Below are 15,397 nucleotides of genomic sequence, written 5' to 3' on the forward strand. Positions count from 1 at the left end.
TCAATTGGTGTTTTGTTAGATTCAAGTCCGGCGTTACTATATATTATATTATGTTATCGGGCCGTTGCTCGAGCTGATAACCTCTGAAAAAAAAATGTACTGCATATGTATATATACAGTATACACACACACACACACACACACACACACATAATGTTATTATGTGCGTGTGTGGGAATACCGTTTTATTTTATAGGTCGCGTATATTATTACCTAAGTATGTAATTTTTTTCAGCAGTTTTTGTTAATATATACGACAGCAGAACGCCTTTTGCGTTGTCTTAATCCGCTATCGCGTGGCTGCAGTTATAAAATATAATATGGTCGCGGGTGTGTTTCGTATGTATATTATTATTATTATTATTATCATACATACGTTGACGCGAATTCGTAAGAACGTCACGGAACAGACGATATTTTCATGCGTGTCGTGCCAATTAAAAAGTTGTTGAGATTTCGCGAATTCAGTGATGGATTATCATATTATTTATTAAAAAAAAAAAAATCGTTCCGAGCCGTTCGGCTTGTATATTATAATATACCTACGCGTTGAACACATTTAAATAATTAAATGTATATCGGATGGTATATCTTATTTTTATTCGACTCGACGCTGCAGTAACGTCAATCACGATAAAAGATCGTCGTCTACGTAGATTTAATTTAAATGTATATATTTGTATCTTTTCCCTTTAAATTGCCTTTATACATTCGTATTTTTAGTGTAGTTACACACAAATATACACATACCTGCGTAGACTTTTTGACCTCTAACGCGATCGTTACGCGTAACCTTCTCCTTTGACTCTGAAATACGTTTTCGTTTCGTTCGCGTGCGGCATGTACATAGGTACATATATTTATGTATATGGGTATGCATTGTAACGCAATTCTAATTGAAATGTCGTCGGAAAAACGAATAATAATAATAATAGTAATAAAATAATATATAATGATAAAATACGTCTACCGACTACCGCGGTAGTGTAGCGTGTAAGTATACACGAGAGTGTATATTAATTGAGTGAGTCGGGGAGAGAGAGAGAGAGAGAGAACAGATTCAATTTGTTCGCGTCATCGAACCGTTTCAAGAACGCCACGTGAAAATGCGAGAAAATAAATCGATTGTCTAATATGATAAATCAAACAAAAAGTGTTTGTTCGTGATAAATTGAAGAGGCGCGCTCGAAAATCAGATTTTATTGTTCTCGCGATTTTTTTTTAACATTATTTCGAGTTCTTCAGAAAATCGTTTCAATAAATACGCTCATTATTGTCTGCTCGCAATGAAAATTGCACGTGCACTATTTTTTTTTTTTCACGAACTATTCGGCTCTGGATCAGTGTGAGCTGCACGCGGCAATATTGTTATGACTTGCGTATATAATATTATATTGCATATTATAGTCATTTAGATACAATAATATGCAGGATATAATATGGATGACACCTCCCACGAATATTTTATGTTTTTTTTTCCTCGTCTACCACGCGCTTCATATAATGTGTATATTGTACTGTGTCACGGTAAAATCATGATGACGAGTGACACACAATATTTATGATAATAGTATAACAATGCGATGATATTATATAAATAGTTGCTCGCGCGTGCGTTCGACCGGATCCGGCAGATTTCCGTTTAAACTGACCTTTTACAACAATAATATGCATTATATACGATAACATAATAACGGCGGGAAGGCTTAAGGGGACTGCAGAATGTGACATAAATCTATACTAATCGCGGGTATCTGGTCAAAGTCTTTTATGATCCGACCAGAGTGCCCTCCGTGACTCTTTTATGATGTCCGAACAATACAAACAATAACCGTGTTTCGTCCCCATACGTAAATCTTCAAGAACCGAAAAGATTTCATATATCGTTACGGCGGAGTGTATTATAATATTATACAATACAATATATTATATTATACAAATTATAAATTATTTTCAATACAACCCACCATATGTCACGTCTTCATATTAAATTATACGTGCGTCATTTGTTGATAAACCATCACCTTAGCCGGGGGGAAACGTATCGTATAAATATTAGGCTCTATTATATGTATTTCAAATTGTATTTGCATCGATTGACAGATTATGAACACAATATAATATAATGTCATAGAACAAAGTCAACGAAACGACGAAAACGACATTATACGCACTATAATATTAGTTACAATAGAGTCTGAGACCCGTCTCGGCAAGTGTTTGCTCAGCGACTAAAATAATAATGTAACTACTTTTGTAACTATACTATACGAATTGTCGCCACTCTGCAGCAAATGAAAATTTTATAACCCATATTGTGTATTATTTAGCAGCGATCTGAGTTTTCGTCTGAAAGTACCTACATTGGTACTTATACACGATATTATTATTATATAAATGCATATTTTAATTTTTTCTAATTTTATTTTCGGTTTTATATACCTAACCGAATTACGCGCATAGTGTGACGTATTACTTATTTACCTGTGTTATTTGTTGTCTTTGCAGTGTAATGTCATCGAAACGTAAATCGCCGCCGTCCAAGTTGCTGGAGAACGCCACGAGCGCACCTGACACGACAACGACGGCCGAGACAACGGTTGCAACCACGACCGCGGTCGAAGAGAACGGTAACGGCAGCAGTAGCGGTCACTCGGACGACGGTCACGCCTGCGGTAACGGTACCGAAGTCGTCGACAACTGCATCGAAACGACCATGGAAACGGCCACGGCCACGGCGGCAGCCGTTCAGACGACGGACAGGAGCTGCGGCAGCCCGGCGGTGGCCAACAGCCCTCCGCCGTCGTCGGCGGCTACTCGGCCTGCCAGCAGCAGTGGCGGCACGTCGCCCTCGCCGTCTTCGGACAGTGAGAACAGCAGCAGCGGCGGCGGCCGGTACGCTTCCGGTTCGTCTCCCGTAGGCGGCACCGGTGGCCGACAGTCGTCCAACAACAACAACAACAACAACTACAACAACAGCAACAAACGCCAGCGCACCGAAAGCCCCTCGTCCGCAGCGGGGTCTGCTGCGGCCGCGGCCGCTGTGGCCGCTCTCAGGGCGTCGCCGTTCGCCGCGTACGCCCGACAACACAACACAGGATCGCCGCCCCAACACCAGACGTCCGCACATCCACCGCCGCACATCGCGTCGTTCTTGTCGCTTAACCATGGCGCCGCATTCTACGAGACGGCCGTCGCCGCGGCAGCGTACGAACGGGCGTTCATGAACGCCGGCGGCCATCACGTCCAGCAACAGCAACAGCAACAGCAACAACAGCAACAGCAACAACAGTACCATCACATGATGGACAGCGTTCAGGCGGCGGCGGTGGCCGCCGCTGCGGCCGCCGGTTCGTCGTATTTCGACATCGAACAGCGTCTACTCCGCGGCAAGGGCGTGGGCGCCGACGATGCCGACAAACTCGCTCATCTCATGCACCTGAACAACAACACGTTCATGCACAACCACAACAACAACAACAACAATAACAACAACAACAACGTGATGTCCCCAATCGGTGGACCGGCCGCGGCCAAGCGAACCATGGACGACGTGCTCAAGAAACTCTCGTCGAAAACGCTCTTCAGAGATGATCACGGTGTCGCGGCGTCCGCCCGTTCCGATTCGCCTCCGCACAAGACCAGGTCAGTGCATATACTTAATTTTGGTTTCTATAAATGTAATTACCTATGTAATATTATTCAGTTTTTGGTGTTATCGGCGTGCTAAAAACTAATACGGTCACTCCTGCAGGTGTCCTGAATTTTTGGATACCGCACCTGAAATTTGATAATATTGTTGAGGCGCGTTCTCAGCTACGTGTCGTGTGTCGTAGTGTCGTGCGAGGGCGCGTGGTAACTGTATGGTTACAACTGCAGGTAACCATATAATGGTTTAAGAGTTGATAGCTGTAGTCAATAATCCCTGAAGTGGTATCGGTTGCAATTTGGCTATTACACGATACCGAATAAAAACAATGTCCAATCACAATGCTCTATGTTTGATCGCACGACACGACACGCGACACACGACGTTGCTGAGAATCCGGATCTACAGTGTTGTGGTCCAAAACCGCAGAACAAGGATATGAACTTAATAGTTTTATCAGTTAGTATATTTACATAATATATATATATATAGGTACCCGCAGCAGTGCGGGTTTGATGTTTGAATTATTTAGTAAGAAGTACCCAACTAGATGTTAATAACAAATTCTTTATCGACCGATCATCGTTTTCGCGGTCACCGCGGTATTTGATTCCAATAGCGATCCCCGATAGGTACTTCGTTCGTAAAATATTTTAATATTACATTTTGCGTGTATTGCGTGTTTTTTCAAGGGTAATAATATAATAACACAATATGAGCATATTCGTATATGTACATTATCGTGATGTCGAAATAAAACAAATACGCTGGGCCTATATATATATGTTTATGTACTCGAGTTTTCGGTGCAGGCAATCCAAGTCGGTATTATAATATTATACGCGCGTATTACCGCTGCAGATATGCGACAGATAAAAAAAAAAATAAATATCTTAGCGAACAATTATTGCCGTTTTAAGTATATTTTTTATAGACCACTCGAAACCGTACTATAATACTATGACGACGTATAGGTATTATAATAATATATTGTAGTCCTATTCGTATACTCTAGTGTATGCGCGTGTATTATTGTTCTGACGGCCGCGGCCTACCTATAGTTAAATAGCTTTTCGTCTTTGTCGTCGTCGTCGTCACTGCAGCTAATTAAAACATTATTACAAATACTTTTGTTTTTCCTAGGTATAACAACAATTATTTATATATAATATACCGCCGACCGCTGTAGCATGTTAGCCTTTTGCAGGGTTGCTATACGCACTCACTGCAGTTTATCACTGTATACTCACTTTGTTTTAATGTGCTCGCTAATTATTTGATTGATTTCCCTAAAAAACTCACTTTTTTAAATCACTTTAAATGTAAAAAGTGCAGTTTAGTTAAAATATTTATTAATTTATACATTTTAATTAATTATGTTTTGGGACTATAATTATTTATCTATATCGCTTAATCGTAGAAATAAAAATTTGCCATAGACCTATATATAATATTAACTCAATAGATCTATGCAATTTGCACACGACATTGCAATAATTGTTTTTATTAATACTATATGTTATAACTTGTGAGTAATTTACAGTTTAAACGCTTTATTGAAAACAATACTTACTATTCTCATTTTAATTTTTAAAATAAAAGAGCAGCTACCCTGCTTATATGTATTGGTATTACCTAATATTTTGATAGCTCTTAAAAATAGTGACCCCCTCATGGGCTAGGTAACCAGAAGGCGCACACGCGTTTGCGATTTTTCTACACTCGATGTAGTAGAGTACCTTTAATACGACTTGTCGACGCGCGATTTTTGGGGTGGGGTCTGCCGTAGTCGAGCGCTTATAATATTATTAATTATTATGTAACAATATTTCTGTACACTCGCCTCGTGCACGCGCACGCTGCACACTGTACGTTTCAATAACGTTTTAATCCTCGTGACGTCGTCAGATATAATATCATTATAATACAATATCGTAAAACGCTCACCATTATCTGCCGACAATATTGATAATTATTATTGATTTCGCGCATCTCTCGTCGTCGTCGTCGTCGTCGCAATCGTAATCGCGCGCGTTCGGCTCCGGCGGTGCAGTTACGCGAGCAATCGCTGCCTCTACCGTCGTCCGTCCATGGTCGTTCAGTGCGAGTCTAGCCGTCGTCGTATGTTATATTATAACATAATATTATTAATAATATTATAATATAATAATATATTGTGAGGCACAGAGAGAGAGAGAGAGAGAGAGAGAGAGCTAGAGAGATACCTCCTACGCGTTTGTGTGGCGCTCCGTCCGTAAAATATAATATTAATATTATACCGCTGCAGCTACAATATTATACGCTGACTGCTGCGAGACATGTGTTCGAAATGCGTTCTTTTCATCGGAAGCGGCGGCGGCGGTGGCACCGGACTCGAGTAAGTCGAAAAAAGTCACATACCTATATCGGGTCATACCTGTAATAAAAATTATCAGGGTTGGGATTATATTATAGCATTTGCATATGCAAAAGAAATATATATTTCTTATGAGATGCTTAAAAAATAGCAGAGTAAAATGAAAATGTGTTTCATGATACAGAGAACTCGAATTAAAAATTTTATTTTCCTTTTTTTGGACTTTTTTGCATTTTTACCTGTTTTTGATTCAAAATTGGTCATATTTTATTATTTATTATTTAAGTGTTTTTAGATTTTTGTCAATCCTAAACCTATTTGGTTCTAATTTTTGTTATCTGCTGATTTTGTGGGGTTTTTTTTTGTCGATTTCTACTGCGATTATTAATCGCCGATCATAAACGAACGAGCATTGAATGCGTTGTCAAGTCAATTAATTTGGATTCTGATCAAAGTGACTAAATTATTTCAAATCTTAAATAACTACTTATAATAATTTGTAAGTGATTTAAAAATTAATAATTAATACATTTCCTTTTTTTTGCATATCTTGTTGTTTTTTATTGCATATTTAGCGATATTTAAGGTAATATTATAGTGCATATTAATGCAATTTTAAGTGCTATAAAATCGCAACCCTGAGAATTATTACTATGCGATCGTTCATACTAAATATTATAATATGTACCTACATAAACATTGTTTTCCTAATTCGATATAATTATATTATAACAACAGCATAATGTGTATATAGATAGGTACCTAATAATATAATGTTATATGGTCATAATTTCGCACACGTATAGCGATCGAACACCACCAATCTACGATACATAATATTATTATTGAATAATTTTTATTTTGTACGTTTTTATAGGTTCGCCTGTGAATTCTAAGCCCGCGTGCTACTTTACCTATCCGAGTAAAATAATTTTATAAAATCATAATCATTCTGTTGTCGCGGTCACCGACAGTGGATATATTTTTTACCTATTATTATTTTCTCAATATAAATTTGTGTATACCAACCTTAGAAATTTAAAAAAAATGTACATCGCTAATTGTTTAGAATACGTACCTACCTATTCTAGTTCAGGTGAGGTTAGGTTAGGTTAGGCCAGATACAAAATTGTTATCTCGAATGAGGTACATATACACGCGCTCCGTCGCGTGCTTATAATAATAATATTATACGTTATCGAAAACGAAGGAGAAGAAAGCTCGACTCGTCTCTCACGGTGCGGGAATTTGTCGTCATCGTCGTCGCCGCCGCCGTTTTACGCTCGGCCAACAAATTGATACAAATTCTAGACCACAACAACTACGCCGATCCCTCCGCAGGCTCTCTCTAATAAATTTCGACGCGTTCAAGGGGGGGGGGGAGGGGGTCCGTCGTAAATTAATGATCTAATTACGACTCGCCGCGGCACGGACCGCTCGGTCTTCTATAGGTGTCCGAAAGGGAGGGGAAATAATAATATAAGGAACTTCGAGTGGCGGACGGAGACTGCAGCGAGAGAGACGCAGAGACGGGCAGGGCTAATGGATGGCTTTTTCGCCCTCCGCTCTCGTGCACCCGCGGTCTCTACAATATGTATAGTGCACATAGTAATAATAATAATAATAATATACGTTCTCATTCTTCCCATCGCCGTCTCGCCGCCGAGTTCGGTTATATAAAACCGCGACGGCGGCGGAGGTGTATGGCCGTCGGCCAACAAAACCTATCTGTCCCGCGCATTATATACGAGTCCGCGACTCGCGACGCTGTTTTATAGCCGCAGCTATCCGTTTCGCGAGCGCAAACGCTCTTTCGTTTTAATTATTATTATTATTATTATCATCATCATCGTGGTCATAATATAATATAATAATATATTATAGTACGCTGCTGCGACAGTGTGATATATTATACGCGCCGCGACTTTACTCCTCCGCTCGGGCGTTTGCGCGCATTTATTGTTTTGTATTTTTAGAAGACGCGTGTTGTATTATGCCTTTAATAGCCAACCGAAATCGAAATGACGTGACCGCGGTATAGTGCAGCGGTATAATACGTCTTGGGCGACCGCCGCGCGCGGTGTTTCGGAGAGAGAGAGAGCATCACACGATGACTGCTGCGATATCGTTAAACGTGTGTTATTACGTCTTATTATAATATTATATTGTTAAGGTGTACTATACTCGCGTGTGGCAGAACCATAAGACAGTATGGTGCAGCGAGTTATCGTTAATTTCGAATTATGTATTATTTAAATCCTCTTTCGCCGCCACCGCGTAGATAATAATATTAAAACGATTTTTTTTTTATTATTCTCTCGCCGAGAGATGCATCGCATCATAATATAACCGCCGAACGGTTATCGCGGGCATATGTGTACACCTATTATTATTGTTGTAATTATTATAAAAAAATCAAGAGTAATAATAATATTATAATATAAATCGACACACACTCGTCGTCGTCGTCGTCATACCACGTACATGCGACATCCGCCTCGTCTGCGACGAACACGTTTTATGCGCTCTATGCGCAGATAAATATTATTGTTGTTATAATATCCGCGCGGTATACATATAATATAATATGCACTCAAATCGACTTCGGGGCCGTCTGGTGCGATCGAGTGCATGAAGTGAACGCGTTCCGACAAATATTTCGTTTGGTAATCCTCGCGTTGTAACGTTCTTAGGATTAAAATTTAAAGTATACAAAGTGACCCATATAATATTATTGTTGTATTCTGTCCGCCGTCAAAATACATGTATATATAGGTACTTATGCCCAGGTACGGACTGGTAAAATAGGGCACTGGATGCTACACAATTTAAAGGGCAAATAACAACAATTGTTGGGGCAAATTTAATACATGTAGATTATTTATAAAATATTAATATATTTTATTTTGTTTTAAAAAAATATTGAATATACGTTAAAAACGTAAATAAGTTACAACTAACTTACAATCAAAATTGTACAATTGTATAGATTCCTAGTAATCGTAAGTTGGTAACAATTATCTGCTGTTTGTTAGGTGTCTATAGAGTCTTTAAATATATAATAAAAAATATTGGGCAAATATATTTTAGGACAAGGGATGCTGTAGCATCCCAGCATCCCAGCCAGTCCGCCCCTGCGTTATGCCCACCTGCAGAAGTCTCGCGTACTATGCGCCGTAATAATTATGCTGCTCATATTTACTGTTTTTACTTTATACTGTTCAAGTTGAGAAACGTAGTCGAGCAACACCCGTTTTTCATCCCCACCCAGTAAATTATCTGTATACCTGCCCCCGCGCGTATAAGTCCTCCGACTACGTTTCTCAACTTGAACAGTGTATATAGTTTACGTGTTGCAGCTAGTCATGCAGACTTGGGCGCGAAAAAGGGTAGACATTTGCAGGGGCACTGCCCTCCCCGGAAATTCGTCTCGAAATCTCACCTGTAATCTTCCGATACTTACTATCCTTCTCACTCGTACACTTCCGCCGTCTTAACGACAAGACGATTTTTACGTTTTTATTTTTAGACAATACGCACGCACCACCAGATTGTTCGCGTAATTGCAGAGATTAACCGCAACAACGAACATTTATAATATAGGAATATTATAATTTTTTTTTACGACTTTGTTGATAATTTTTTTTTTTTGTCTCTAATAATACAATAATTTTATCCCCATATATACAGCGTGTGAGTATATATCAAGTGCGCCCCCCCCCCCTTTCCCGACCGCGTAGTATACCTATGTGATTGTTCGCCGTTGGCATACGGGCCTATATAACCTTGCTGGTATATAATACCACATCATACCATATTATTATATGTAAGCTGTACTCACACAAGAACTGTATACCGGCGAGTGTATACACCGAAAATCGTTAAACGCCCGTCGTCGTCGATGATGATGATAGTATTAATACAATAATGTGTGCGGTGTAGTGTTCGGGTACTGTTATCTGAATTTCAATTAGACGATTTATTAACTGCCTGCAAACAGTGCAAACACGTCGAGTGGAACTACCGCCGCTAACATTGTACCTTTATTATATACCTACAATTTTTTTTATGTATAATATATAATGGTGTATGTGTGTGTGTGTGTGTGTGCTTTCGCTTGAGGCCAAAATGCGTAGAGAAAACTTTATCGGCTTCTCGTTTATTGTATTGTCTTATAATATAATGAATAATGATGCTTGCAACAACTATACCGTTCTTCTTATTATATTTATTTATTTAAAAAATAAAAAAGATGGGATAACTCTCCTATACTATAGGCCTGATCCTATATGATTTATAACAATATATACTCATGCGCAAATATTAGTTCTGTTGTTAACGGTATGTTATTATTACCGGAAATATCTCAAGCATCAAGAGCGAATATTATTAATTATTATTATATTACAATACATTTAATATCTTTTTTTATTTATTTATTTTTTTTTTTTTGATTTAGACTTTGTAATACCAATACAATAATAATACGAACAATTTATTCGTACAGTTATTGTTGTATAAAATTAATATCGAAAGACAACAATATTTTATGTTTTTATCTCCGGACAAGCCAATATATAATATAGGCAAGGCTGGACGCGGTCGTTAGTGTGTACACAATAATCATTTTATAATATAATATATTATTATTATTTCCTTACATATTATGTGCAGTGATGTTTTTGCTATTAACAATGGACGTTAATGATTCGAATGAATTTTAGCCGGTCCGTTTTCTACAATATATTATATAGACGGGCGCATTGGTATACGTGGTTACCGCAGTGCAAATATAATTTAATATACCAGCTATATTATGGTTCCTACCAACCTACCTTTCGACCGCGGCCAATTAACAATTATATTTTATTCTTTTTCGACGACCCCGCGCGTATATATACAGGTACATATAATATAAATAATATAGTAATAATGTTCCCGCGGTTCAAATTCTTATTTAATTTTTTGCGTCTGTCTTGTGCGTCCGTTTCATTTAATTCCAATATTTTTACTCGCATAATATTATCAAGGTCATCGAAAGGTGGCCGCCGCCGCCACCGACAGTTTATTTTATTTTTCCGTAACAATGCACAATACACACGCAGTATTATATTATTATATACGAGATATTATATCACACAAGTGCCATAATTATATTTGCCATTATAATATAACAGTAATGTCCGTCTGACGTACGGTCGCGCCACGTGAGAAACCACTTTTGTAAGTTATAAATTAACGGCCGCAACGACCACGCACTTGACCACCAGACGCGGCCGCAGGGTTAAATCATAACATAACTATACGACGTCGAGGCATTTTATACCGTAAATTTTATTATAATATTTTGCTCTTCGCTGCAAAGAGCTGGTGTATATCATGGGTGTAGGTCAGGTTTTTTTTTCCTCGATTCGTCGTTCGCCGAGGAAAACAAATACCTCGCATCGGTTATTTGTCTGCGATTTCTGCGGTACTTACGCTTTTATCGGAATCGGAATGTCCGGGACTGCAGAAACAAGTCGATTGCGCGCGGCGATAAAATTGTATTTGTGCCGAAAATTGCTGAAAAAACACACTGCACGTTATTGTAACAATAACTATATCGTGTCACGGCTTAATCGTACACACATAGGTAGGTCGAACAATTATAGCTATTATAGTTGTGGTGTTATTATTGTTATTCATTTTTTTTTTTTTTCCTAACGCCGGGCCGCTCACAAATCAAATATTATAATAATAATTAATATAATATTAGGTAGGTATATCCATAATGTATAATAGGCGTGTATTCATTTGAATGTAGTCGTTTTCGACTGAATTATAATTCGCGCGCGAATTAGTAGTACCATCTATAAATTATTCGAGTATATAACGACATACAGCGTGAACCTTATTGTCGTCACATTACGGCGTACAACACAATAAAGTATACGTTTTATAATGTCAACGCGACCTACCTATATAATAATACGTATATATTATGACAAGTCGTAAAATCTAAGCGAATCGGTTAATTTAATTTGAATAAAATATTCATGCGGTTGTAATATATAATATTATGTATGCGGTGCGCGCCGATGAAAGTTTAAGAGAATATAGATATAAATGCATATAATATGAGAGCTGTCTGCCAATAATAGTTGACTGTTTGCGGCACAGTGGGACATACAAATATAATGAAAAGAGTTTTAACGAGTGTAATAGACATTTGAATAAAATATAGCGCCTATAAAAATATACGAATTAATATTTTGTGGAATATAATATACGGTCGTACGCCGTGGCGGGGGATTAAAAAAATATTATATATAATGTTTATTTCTCGGCGCCCGTAGCACATTCCTCTGTCGTCGCCGTCGCGCAAAATATAATATATAATATGAATACGAGTAATAAGAATATATTGTGTACGTTATGCAAAACCAGATCGAGCACATAATATTATAACTACGTGTAGAATATAATAATATATATAGGTGGGTAGGTGGGTATTAGGTGGTGCCCCGTGAGGAAATATTCTTCTTTATTGTATTTTCTCGCGTGTCCGCATATTATAATATATCATATTTAAAGGTATTCACCTAGGAACAAAAATTCTACGTTGTACTCACGTATAACACGAATAATGCTTGACCAAATAACAGCATCATTATTGTGTTTATGTATAATATGATATTATGATGTATAGCATACGGACGAGCAACATTAAAGACAGTATAATATATATAATGACGGGACGATGCGCGTGAGGGGTCTGGGACTTATCTCTCGGACGGAGGGCATCCGGCTGCGGCAGTGGCGTCGACTTGATAAATATATTATAATATGTACGGCAGCGGTCTGCGTGCGGACTAAAAGAACAAGAGAGGAGTTTTTCGGAGAGGAGAAAAAAACCATCCCGTCACCGCCTCGGACGAGGAGGGGATGCATGACCGCCACGGGCAGGATCAAAAGGGTATAATCGCGTGTATACCCACCGTGCGTGTATTTTTTATGTGGGTGTGTGTGTGTGTGTGCAAGGGACACGCCGCCGCAACCCCAAGGGCCCTGTGAATAAATAATAAAACACGCTGTACTCCGTGTGGGTGTGTGTGTGTGTGTATATATATGACATATGTATAGAGAGGGACAGTGTATACTACATACAATACACTGTCGACTTAGACCCGGGCGGGGTGTACCCCGCGGGTAAGGGTGTACGTTTGTTTAGGGTTAAACTCGTATAAATCACCATCGATTATTATTATTACCTACCTCTCCCGCGCGTATAATAATAATATATAACATGCGGGTGCGTGTGTGTGTGTGTGTGTGTGTCTTATCGATGTTTTACTGCAATACACAATATATTTATTATGTAGCCTCCCCGCGACCTAGCCCTCGTGATGTTTTTATAAAAAATATTCTGTTTTCGAGCGATTTCCGTATTGAAAATTCCAACCTCCACCCCTCCCCCGCCCACTGTTATATATAGGTACCTATGTATACGCGGTCGGACAGCGTACATTGCTAATTCGATTTTATCTTGTAAAAACAAAGCCGAAACTCGAATCGCTCTCTGCAGCAGTACCTACCTAAATAATATAATCGAATTTATATGTATACTCGTTTACGCACTTTTCACGTTAGACCCAGTTAAGTATAATCTCTAGGGACGGGTTTTTCAACGAAGAGTAAATTGTATTTGTATAGTCACAATACAGGTAATGTAATTTTTCTCTTAAATAACAGATCGTCTGTCCAATATACTGTAAGTAATCACTAAGTACCTATAATATTATGTAGGATGTCTGTCTAATCGACAAAAATGTTTGGCACGTATGAAATCGAACTAAAGGTCAGACAATCGTTCATTCCGAATGGGTGTTTAATAAAATAAAATATATATTATATACGTCGTATAAATCACCAAATTATGAAGTAATGATATATTGGGTACCTAGGTCAGACTACATAGTGTACAATATTATTAAAATATATATTCTCAAATGTTTTATTTTGATTACTTCTGAACTGTTGTACCTATACCTATATTATATTATGTGTACATACAACGACAATTTATTATACTTTTGTACTTTTATTTTATAATATAACGATGGTTTTTTTTTTCTACAGTAAATCGGACACTCTGACGGAACACGGCGAAGATCCTTCAGGTGGTCTACCCGGCATGGATATACTGCAAAACTTGCAGGGCGATACCACTACGATAGTCGAAAAAGAACGCAAACTGTCGGAAATGATATTGCAATTGCAATTATTTCGGGAACAACTGCTTAACCAACAAGATCATCCGAACAAGGTAAGGTCTTACTTAGTGTTTACTTAGGTACTAAAATAGCATTTTCGTGCAAATCGTTTTAAGGAAATAAAATTTGTATATAGTGAGACGACGGGCCATCGAAAACTATATATATATATATATACACTAAACAATACGCATCATTGTATACCCATGTTAAGCGCGTCCTGCAATCTTATATTATTGTTAATATTATTTTTTATCTAAAGAATTTGGGGACCTCTTTTCAACGGACATATTTTGTGGGTGTATAGACGACGTTATTGTTTGTTTTACGCGCTGCTAACCGGTAACAGTTCCTAATTTTTGACGTACACGCGCAATTATTATAATATTGTTAAAAATCGACGCAGAATGTCGTGTCCGAAATGAATACAAATAAGTAGATTATTTTGCCGATGCCCACTAAAATTCTTTTGCGGCCCACGTGCATTTTGGAAACCGCTGATATCTGCTGCAGCTGAGACACTGCAAAGAGCGTTTGGAAAAATTGTAGACACGCGTCCTACATAACCCAGAGATACTTCTCGGTGGAGTGATGTGTGTGTGTGTATATTATATTATATTATGCGCACGGAGAGAGGAAAAAAAATTATTTAACTGCCTTCTTCTCTAGCCGACATTTATGTTTTGTAATAACTTTTGATTTACTACCGTTTTGCTACGCCATCATAATAATATATGATAATAATACTCTCGTACACATGAACTATTTTTATAATCGAGCGCATCGCACTGTATTATATCCGATCAGCGCTACAATAGAGGGTGGTTTAATAATTATAAATATTATTTTCGAACATTTTTAACATCGGTACGTTACATTAATTATTATATTATTTTTAAACAAATGAAAACCATATTTCGCACAGCACTTTAACGATGATATGCACATATTGTATATGTTATAATGTATGGTATGTACCACACTGCTGCAGCGGCATTCGCGTATTGTATTTAATTTTGCGGAAATCTGCCAACTCGAGTGCATTAACAAAACAAAAAAAAAAACAACGTTGCGATACATTCAACATGCAATAATAATAATACTAATCATTATAATTATTACTATTATCACATCGAAATT

The 15,397-nt window shown here is 37.9% G+C and overlaps 1 protein-coding gene across 2 annotated transcripts in view; it reads left to right on the top strand.

The window, feature by feature from the left end:
• The window catches only part of LOC132945822 (GATA zinc finger domain-containing protein 10-like), a 185,253-nt gene that overhangs the window by 132,763 nt on the left and 37,093 nt on the right, over positions 1-15,397 (top strand). For both annotated transcript variants that reach the window (XM_061015605.1, XM_061015606.1), the window contains 2 exons: positions 2,509-3,645; positions 14,124-14,310. In XM_061015605.1, coding sequence (XP_060871588.1) covers positions 2,509-3,645; positions 14,124-14,310 — 1,324 coding nt within the window. The remainder of the gene's footprint in view (positions 1-2,508; positions 3,646-14,123; positions 14,311-15,397) is intronic.

The sequence above is a fragment of the Metopolophium dirhodum genome, chromosome 5 (assembly GCF_019925205.1).
Source record: "Metopolophium dirhodum isolate CAU chromosome 5, ASM1992520v1, whole genome shotgun sequence".
Taxonomy (NCBI): domain Eukaryota; kingdom Metazoa; phylum Arthropoda; class Insecta; order Hemiptera; family Aphididae; genus Metopolophium; species Metopolophium dirhodum.